At 42.1% G+C, this 9,947-nt stretch overlaps 1 protein-coding gene across 1 annotated transcript; it reads right to left on the bottom strand.

The window, feature by feature from the left end:
* Nucleotides 1-1,489: 1,489 nt before the first annotated feature.
* Nucleotides 1,490-7,306, bottom strand: LOC149222323 (uncharacterized). The gene is made up of 3 exons (XM_089387568.1): nucleotides 6,084-7,306; nucleotides 2,031-5,997; nucleotides 1,490-1,855 (listed from the first exon to the last, which is right to left on the bottom strand). The coding sequence occupies exons 1-3, from the start codon at nucleotides 7,304-7,306 to the stop codon at nucleotides 1,490-1,492; spliced, it is 5,556 nt and encodes a 1,851-aa protein (XP_089243694.1).
* Nucleotides 7,307-9,947: the final 2,641 nt, after the last annotated feature.

The raw sequence follows: 9,947 nt of genomic DNA, 5'->3' as shown, positions 1-9,947 counted from the left end.
GTAAAAAATGATATCATCATATCTTGATTCAGATTCATTTAGGCTTACCTCATAAATTTGTACTTCACTATCTGGAGGCTGCGACTCTAATATGTTCGATGCTCCTACCAAAATCTTGCAAAAACCTTGACTTTTTACGATGTTTGTTGGTTTAATTTCAGCGTCATATTCTTGTTGGGCCGTGACCCAATTTGCTCTCTTTTTGCCCACATCCTTTTGTACCAGAAGATTTCTCACTGCTGGAAATGGTATTATTATTTTGGTGTGAGTCTTAAGAAGGAAAGGTCTGAAGTGTTTAATTGCTTTGAAAATAGCATAAGCCTGTTTCTCAACATCAGAGTAATTTAATTTAGCTCCTTGTAAATTTGAACTAAAGAAAGCAATTGGGGCTTTGGTTTTATCTTGATTCGCTTGTGTGAGTATGGCGGCATATGATTTCTCAGAGGCGAATGTATATAAGGTGAAAGGATTGGAAAAATTCAGCGTTGCTAGAGATGGGGCATTTATAATTGCTTGTTTTATCAAGCTGAACGCTTCATGTTCCGAATGACCCCATTTGAAGAGAGAATTTTTCTTTATCATGGCTTGGAGGGGTGACACAATCCTTGAGAAGTCAGGGACGAATCTCTTAACAAAATTTATCTGACCAAGGAAAGATTGTATTGCTTTTTTATTAAGGGATAAAGATATCTCATAAATTTCCTTGATCCTATCTTAGTCAATATGGATTCCTGATTTGGATACTATGAATCCAAGAAGTTTTCCTTTGCTCAACACAAAAAAAAGAAGGATTTTTTGGGGTTAAGCGAAATTCCATATTTTTGACAACGTTGAAAGATTTGTTTTAGGTCTCTTAGATGATTACTACGTTTTTTAGAATATACCGTTATGTCGTCTAAGTAGATTACCACTGACCTGTTTACTAATCCCTTAAACGCAATGTCCATGGCTCTTTGAAACGTGGCACCAACATTGATTAGCCCAAATGGCATCTTTTGATAAGCATAAGTGCCCCATTTCGTTCTGAACGTAGTTTTCAATTGATCATCCGGGTGGACTAAGATTTGATTATACCCTAAAAAGCTGTCTAAAAAGGACATTAACTCTGACCCTGTGACTAATTGTAATATCTGTTCCATGGGGGAAATGGAAAATTATCCTTTTGGCAAGCTTTATTAAGGTTGCGAAAGTCTATACAAATCCGAATATCACCATTTTTCTTTCTGACTAGGACGAGATTGGAGACCCATCTGGAATGTCTGACAGGAAAAATAATCTTGGCTCTTAGTAATTTGTTTAACTCAAATTTAATCCGACTTTTCAAATTAGGATATATTTTCCTGAATTTTTGTTGAACAAGTTTTTCATCGAAGATCATAGGAATTGTATGCTGGATAATTGAAGTGTCATAGGTTTTAAGATCATCGTAATTCCAAGCGAAGACACTCTTGTATTGTTTTTTTTTAGACAAAAACGGTTATTTTATTTATTAAGCGCCAGCAATAATGCAATTGGAGAATACATCGTTTTCCTGGAGAATCCAGCGATTACACAACCCTGGTAGAAACGGATTCAATAGCGCTGCCCTTTCGGATTTGTAGCCGATCTCTGGTGGCTGGATGGCCCGGTGGCAATAGCTCTCCCCATAGCCGCAGTCGGATTCGATAATCTCAGAACTCCTCAAATCGTTCTTCTTATTGATCCTTTGGATGCCCTTACAGCAGAGAGAAAACGCAAGGCGACGAAACAGCAGCAAATCCAGCGAGCTCATTTTAGGGGATGTTGCAGAAACAGTCGATCTGGTTGACTGACATCGAACATTTGCTTCGCAAAACGCCTTGGTTGGCTTCCATATCTGCTTGGGAGTTTAAATTCCTGAGGATGTGATAGAAGGAGATCTTGTGAAATTTGGGCAAAATAGATCTGATTCTCCTGAGGATGGTTGATAATTGGAGCTGCGAAGGATTCTTTTTGGAATGCAGAGTCTGAATAATAATTCTGGAGTCCCCGAAGACTGATATGGAACGGACGTTGCCTTTGATCGCTTGTGAGAGCCCCTGCCACAGAGCCAGAGCCTCCGCTCTGTTGTTGGATTCCTTGCCTAATCCCCAGGCAAACCTTAACTGCTCAGAGCCATCCGGGCACAATAGAACTCCGCCTCCTCCTGCGAAACCGGGATTGCCTTTGGAGGCCCCATCAAAAAACAGACAATGCTCATTCAGAGCCGACCTCCATTTTATGAACTCTTGCTCCTCCAGCCTGATTTCCCAATTAGAGGGAACGTTGATAGCGATGGCAGCACAATCTTTATGATTTGGGACCAAACAGTTCAGCCAGAGTTCCTCTTCTCTATTCAGGGCTTTCCCAGATTTTTTGGCAGTGTTGGCATCCAGAGTTTCTCCTAAAAGAGCTTTAATTTTGGTGATGACTTTGAGCGGGTTGCAGCTTTCATTTCTGAAAAGTCTGTTATTCCTTTCCAGCCACAGCTTCCAACAAACGAACTTGGGGATCCAGAGCCAGCAGTTTTTGAGAAGGATATTTTTGGAGAGACCATACGGCGACAATTTGCTCCAGGACTGGAAAAGGTTTTGGATGTTCCTCGGGAGTTCGAAGTTATCAGCATTTAGCATGAGGACTCCCCTCCAGACTTCTGATGCAAAGGGGCATGTTAAGAACAAGTGATCAGCTGTTTCTTCCTCTGACTTACACAGATTACACCAGGATGGTCCTTCCATTCCTCGCCTACGGAGATTATCTCGAGTGAGAATACTATTATGAGCTAATGTCCAGCAGAAGAAATCAATTTTGGGAAGAGAGGGGGAGTCCCAAATAAAATGCCATTGAGCCGGGTTTGGGGGAACATTCGGGATGGCCGTGATGCTTTTATATCCTTCAGCAGCGGAATACGAGCCTGTGACAGATCCCCACCCTCGTTTGTCTTTTGCTGAAGCTTTTACAGGGGCTTTCCCTTGCAGCTTATCCAATAGAACAGAGGCTTCACCCTCCAGCCACTGAGGGACCTCCCCCAAATGCCAGCTTTCCCAAAGACCATCCTCCGACCAAGAGGAGATATCCCAAAGAGTGTTCAGGTTGCGATCTTGAAGCCAGTCTCTGATATTAGAAATTTCATCCTCCTGATTCATCGGTTGGTCACCTAGAATAGGATCATCCCAAATTCTTATTTTTCGCCCATTACCTGGAATCCAATACAGATTACGACTAAAATGATCCCAAGCTTTGATGCAGAGATTAAAGACAGGAGAACCTTTGGTGGAGCGAGGCGGATGGTCCAGACATCTGAGGCGCTTCCCATGGAAATCTTTTCTCCACAGGACCTTCTTGCTCCAGCTAATTTTCCCAGAGACAATGTCCCAGAGCAGCTTGGTTCCCAAGGCCAGATTTTGAGTAGCCAGATCGCGGATTTGTAATCCTCCTTCCATAAATGGCTTTTTAATAGTATCCCATTTAACAAGGTGCAGCCTTCTTTCGTTGTTTTTCCCCCCTTCCCACAGGAAGCGTCTGAGCAGAACTTCCATCTTGTTGATGAAGGTTTTAGGGGCCAAGAGGATAGAGTGCTGATATAACGGAAGACTTGAGAGGACCGCTTTCATCAAAATGATCTTCCCTGCGTTATTCAGCCATGAAGCTCCCCAGGCATGAATTCTGTTTTTGATCTTGTCCAGCAAGGGCGTCCAATGGGCAACTTTGGAAATGGTCCTGAAGATAGGAATCCCCAGATATTTGAAGGAGTCCCAATCCCAAGACCCTTCCATTTGGAGAATCCTTGCAATATCAGATAGTTCCCTGGCCGAGCAATTCCAACTATATACTGTGCTTTTAGTATAATTGATCTTGCTGCCCGAAACTTCTCTGTAGCTGTCCAGCTCCTTCTTGAAGGATTTTGCAGAGTTTATGCTTGCCCCACCCAACAAAAGCGTATCATCAGCAAATTGGGCATGGTTTATGTCTTTGACCTGATGAACCATACGGAGTCCAGGAAGGATTTGAGACTGGAGATTATGATCCAGTTGGAAGCTGAGAACCGAGGCTTGGATCGCGTAGAGGAGCGGGGACAAAGGGCAACCTTGTCTGAGGCCCCTAGAGGCTTGGAAGAAATCTAAAGGACGCCCATTAATTAAAGGCGCAATCCAAGGAGAGGCAATGCAGGCTTTTATCCAGTTAGTGATAGCTGGAGAAAAGCCCATTTTTTCCATAACCATAAACAGGAATTCATGCTTTACCCTGTCAAACGCATTTGCCAGGTCAAGCTTAATCACCATACCTTTTTCCTTTCGGTGATAGCTTGAATGAACAGCTTCTTGCACCAGCACTATATTATCAAGAATTTTCCTCCCTTTGATGAAACCACCTTGATTTTCCGGAATAATGGCAGGAAGGATTTTTTTGAGGCGGTTGGCTATAATTTTGGTTATAAGCTTGTAGCTGGAGTTGCACAACGAGATTGGCCTGAATCTGCTGAAATTAGCTGCTCCTTTCTCCTTTGGTATCAAGGCCAGAAACGCTGAATTGATGCCGCCTCCGATCTTGGCACAAGATTGGGATTTCTTAACCATTCTCAGAAGATCAGAACTGATTATATCCCAACAGGAAAGGTAGAATCTAACAGGGAACCCATCCGGACCCGGAGCTTTGTCCGGTTCCATACTGTCCAAGGCGCTTCTGAGTTCATTCATGCTGATAGGGGCCATCAGCATAGCGTTGGTAGGATCTTGGACACAATGAGGAATCATATTCATCGGATAGATCTGGGGATCCAAAGGTGGTTCTTCCGGGGCTGAGTAAAGATCTTTAAAGTAATTGTGAGCTGCCAGCTTTATTTCTTCGAAGTCTTTGACCACCACATCTTGATGGTGAATTTCTTTAACTGATTTGAATTGCTTGCGGGCTTCAGCGTGCTTGTGGAAAAAGCTGGTATTTTTGTCCCCAGCTTGTAACCAGAGAGCTCTGGATTTCTGCCGCCAGAATTCTTCTTCTTCCCTGCTTGCTTTATGAAAATCTTTTTGCAGGTCAATTTCTCTCTGAAAAAGGTCTTGGGTGACTTCAGTGTTTTCCAACGACATTTGGTGGATTGCTAGATTGTCCATGGCCGCTTTTCTGTTGGAGGAGGGGGATTTCAGCGTTCTTGCCCAGTCCTTGAGTCTTCTTTTGAGCCTCCTCAGCTTTTCTTCCCATACATAGAAGGGGGAACCTTGAACCGGTCTATTCCAGGCTTCAGAAACCATCTCTTGGAACCCCTCATGCTGAAGCCATAATGAGCTGAATCTGAAGGGAATGGGCCCAAGATTTTCCTCCGTGGAGAGCTCAAGAATAATGGGTTTGTGATCCGAAGTGCTGTTTGGCAAAATTTTGGACGAAGCCATGAGACCACAGGTCAGGAAAGAGGATTGAACCAGAAAACGGTCTAACCGAGCTGCGATATGATTTGGACCCACTCTTTTGTTGGACCATGTGAACTTCCCGGATGAGGGCTTGATATCCTCTAGATCCCATCCCAATATGAGATCTTCAACCCATTCTCTTGCTGGGTCCCTGACCGGGGACCCTCCCCTTTTCTCATTTGCAGCAAGAGTAACATTCATATCCCCAGCTATGATAATGTTTTCAGGGTTGTTCAGAGAGAGATAGGACGAAATTGAATCCCAGCATAGTTTTTTCTCAGAAGGGAGAACAGGAGCATAAATATTGAACAAACTTACTTGATGACCGGAGTCTTTGTGGAGGAGCTTCGTGAATATCCAGTGGGTGGAGTTCTCTTTTTGAAGCAGGTCATATATAGTGCTGTCCCAGAAGGTAGCGATTCCACCGGAGGCGCCTCTTGCACTGACAGCACAACCAATACCTTTTCGCCAGAAGGATTTGCTGGTATTAAGGAGGAAATTTTCCTCCATCTTTGTCTCCTGGATTAGTAGGATTTCAGGCGAGTACATTCTGACTATATCTTTGAGGGCATCTTCTTTTAGCTTGCTGCCTAATCCTCTGCAATTCCAGGAGACGTACTTCATTATTTATTGGCTTGGGGGACTGTGGCTCCTTTTGGAGCCGAGCCATGCTTGCGCCCAGACCTTGTATTCATCATTCCCTTGAGAGTTTTTTGGGATCCTTGAAGAACATCCCTATAGGTTTTCTCCTCTCTTAGTTTCTTCTTGGATTTTCTACCCCTGGATGACTTGATAGGGGTGACTTGAGAGCTGTCTGACTCATCGGTTCTTCCTTCTGAGTCTTCATCCGATTCGGAGGCCAGGCTTATGTGATCTTCATTATCTTTGTTTCCTTCAATGCCTCCTGAGGCTGGGGGGGTGATTGTTTCAGTACCCGTTTCTTTTGCTTCCTTCATTGGGTTTTCAGTTGCTTCTTGAGTCTCGATGGTTTCTGCGTTCCCACCAGAGGAGGTTCCCACTTTTGGATCTTCATTGTTCTTCAGATTGGACTTCGGCTTCTCCCCTGAACCAGAATTTTTCTTTTCTGTTGGTCTTGGGATGGCCTTTCCCCTTTTGATTTCTTTCCATCCCTCCTCGTCTTCCTTAGTCCCGACTTGGGATTTGGGGCAGTTCCGTTGGAAGTGTCCGTGTTCATGACATGTTCTGCACTTGAACGGAAGTTGTTCGTAGTCCAGCTTTTGATAGTGCTGCCATTCTCCCACTGTGATTTTAATCGCTTCGGGAAGCCCAGCCTCTAAGTCAACCTCCACACAAATTCTTGCACAAGTGTATTGGCCTTTAGTGTCTGCTTTGTCAATGAATCTGCCCAGACCGTTCCCGATCTTTTGCAATGACTGATAGCTCCAGCAGTGGATCGGAAGGTTGGGGAGCCTAACCCAGACTGGAACTTCCTTCGGAACATCTACTGAGGGATCAAAGTCCGGGGTCCATTTATTGAGGTACAGACCCTGGTTTCCCATGAAATACGGTCCATTCCTGAAAACCAGATCCCGGTCTTCTTTGGTGGTGAACTCGAAAAAGAAGAAACCTCTCCCTACCGGATAACAGATCACACTGTTCTTCAACTGAGGCCTCCAGTTGCGTTGAATCCAATCGTCCGTGATTTTAGTAGAAGGCCAGCGCCCCATGAATTGCCCGACCAATCCTCTATCAGCAAGGGCAAGAGCAATTTTGATCGGCTGATCTTCTTGCAGGGCTATCTCTGGCACTTCCTCGAGTTTCTTAATGAATTTAGGGATGTCTAGGGCTGGGCGTTTCTTTCCTTTCTGCTTTAATAATCGCCGAAAGGCTTCTTCAGAGGATAGCGGAGGGGTGGGAGAGGATTCCCCACCCCCAGGATCACCCATGGCTGCCTCACAGGAGCGCAACCTGGAATCTCAAATGCCCCTGCGCCCTTTCAACGCCAAGAAAACAATCTACGGTGCTCAGAAAAGCACCCAGCTAACTCACCGCTACAGAGAGAAACGGATCCAGGGAGGAAGCCAGATCAGCCGCAGAGGGCCGAGGCCGCCGTCACGAACCCTAGCAGAGCTCCGCCTCCAGTTGGGTGAATCGTCCCATTGTCCCTTTATTAAATTGTTGTTACCAATATTTTCCACTCTTGTATTGTTTCAACAATCGAATAAAAGTTTATTTTTCTTCAGGTGTCAAGCCAAGACCTAGGTTGATGTTTTGTGGTTTCATGTCTGTCCCCAGATTGATTAATTCATATCTCAAAGTCGAACTCCGAAGTTTTGAATTGGTGGATCGTTTAAATCTGTCCTTTAAGTCATATAGGTCCTCTAACTTGACTACGTATTTTGGTATAGTGTTATTTTTGTTTTCTTGTTCCAATTGATTGTCATGTTGATCTTTGCCAATTATCTGATCATTGTAAGAGCTTTCTGAAGTAAGAAAACTCACGATATCAGGGTCATTGCTGAAGACTCTCCAGTTGGTAATGTTATCAGGAATAGAGGATCTAAAAATTAATTAAATAGAGAATCTATTTGGGTTGTAGTCCTCTGATGGAATAAGCTTGGAAGCTACATTAGCAAGAAGATCGGAGCTAGCGTTTTGGAGTCTTGGAATAGATGAAATGTTAAACGTTGTAAAGTGTGCGGTCAGGTCTTGTACTAGGGATTGATAGTGTTTCAAATGCCCCGACAGACAATGTATAGTATTTCTTACTTGTCTAATGACAATCTCAGAGTCTCCAAATACTTGAAGGTATTTGATATTAAGTCTGATTGCCTTGTATAACCCTTGAACCAATGCTTCATATTCAGCGATGTTGTTTGTGCAATCAAATTCAAGTCTATATGTTAACATGGTTTTTTCTCCTCTTGGACTAACTAATATGCAACCTGCTCCTGCTCCATCGTTGGATTTAGAACCATCGAAAAATAATTTCCAAAGCAAGGTTTTATTTACTGGTTTATCTACAAAATTAATACACCTAGAAGTGTCAGTTTGAGAAAAAATTTCTATTTGAGATAAAATGGAATTTTCCAAAAAAAGTGAAGTGTGAGCGTTGAAATTTCCTAAGAATGACTCAATAGAATAATTTTCGATTATGTTGTTGCTATACGCTACAGGCTCGTTTTCTCCTTCTAACTCTGTCACTATGTACTTTTGATGTTTTTCTCGTTCAACTTTGATCTGATTTGGTTTGCCATTGTAGGGGAGCCACATATGAGACCAGTCGGTTGCAAAGTAACCGTGAAGCTTTTCTAACCAATCCCTACTGAGGATCAATCCATAAAATTCAGGAATGTCAGCCACAAGTATATCAATGACTTGACACACTTTTGGGTTTGACGAAAGTCTTATGGTTACTTGATTAAGTTCTCTGACGACTTTGACTTAAGACCGATCTCGCTGTACTATTCGTACTGCAAAATTCTGAGGCTGAACGTTTAACTTAGCGCAAACCGTCTTAGGTAAAATGTTAGATGATGCACCAGAATCAACTAGACAGTTGTGCAAATTTTTATTAAAAACTTCAAAAGTAAGGAGAAATGGCAGAGTATGGGATTTGGAACTTCTGCCAATCAGAGCAATGTCGGTTGGGTCGATTTTATTTGCAATGCTATTTGGAGGTTTTCCCATTTCATGAGCAGCCTATGAAATCACAGCGGTGGGAAGAGGCATAGTAGGTACTGCATTGAGTTCTTTCAAGAGTAATTTATGTTGATGTTTTAACTTACTGAGCTCATGAAGAGTAATGTTTGCTCTGGTTTTCTTCATATCTTCAATAATGTTGTATTCCATTTCATCTGAGATGATAAGCGTTTTAGATGAAGATGTCGAATTAGATTGGATTGGGTTTGTCAGAGTAGACTTCAGTGAGAATTTTTTACCTACGATTTTATCCCTGGGAGGTGGGATTGGTTTTTTCTATTTTGTACTAGACTGTGGAGGATCGAGTTGATTTCTACTTTTAGTAGCAACAGGTAATGCTTCTTGATCTTCCTTATTTGAAAGAATGAAGTCCCACATTCCTTGTAGTTCTACGATTTCTTCATCGTCAGTTTGTTCCTCATTTGAAACTTCTTCCTCTTCTCTTTCTGATTTAGCGTTTGTTATAGCATTTGGAGGTTTAGAATTGGTTGGAGGATTTATTTTATAGGATCTAAAAGACTTATTGGAAGAGGTTTCTACTACTTGTTTCTGCATTTAAGACTTCTGTGGTTAATATCTTCTTTATTAGAAACCAGAGAACCCACAGTAAAAACCATTATTTCTATCAACTTTTCAAATCCCAACAGGGATCCATCATCAGGACAACTATTGAGTGTTGATAGAAGAAGAGCTTGATAGGGAGATATAAATAGTTATGAAGAAAGTTGTTTTGATTTAAAGGAAAAAATGAAAGTCGACTGTTTAATAATTAATAATATCAAAATATTTAATTTAATCTATTTATTATTTATTTATTTAATTATTTAATTAATTTTTATTTATTTTAATTTTTAATTTTTAATTATTTTTAATTTAGGTTTATTT

This window comes from Pinus tabuliformis, chromosome Q (assembly GCF_031772625.1).
Source record: "Pinus tabuliformis cultivar Carrire ecotype Pingquan chromosome Q, CPIR1, whole genome shotgun sequence".
In the NCBI taxonomy this organism is placed as follows: domain Eukaryota; kingdom Viridiplantae; phylum Streptophyta; class Pinopsida; order Pinales; family Pinaceae; genus Pinus; species Pinus tabuliformis.
This window is presented reverse-complemented; position numbering and strand designations above follow the sequence as displayed.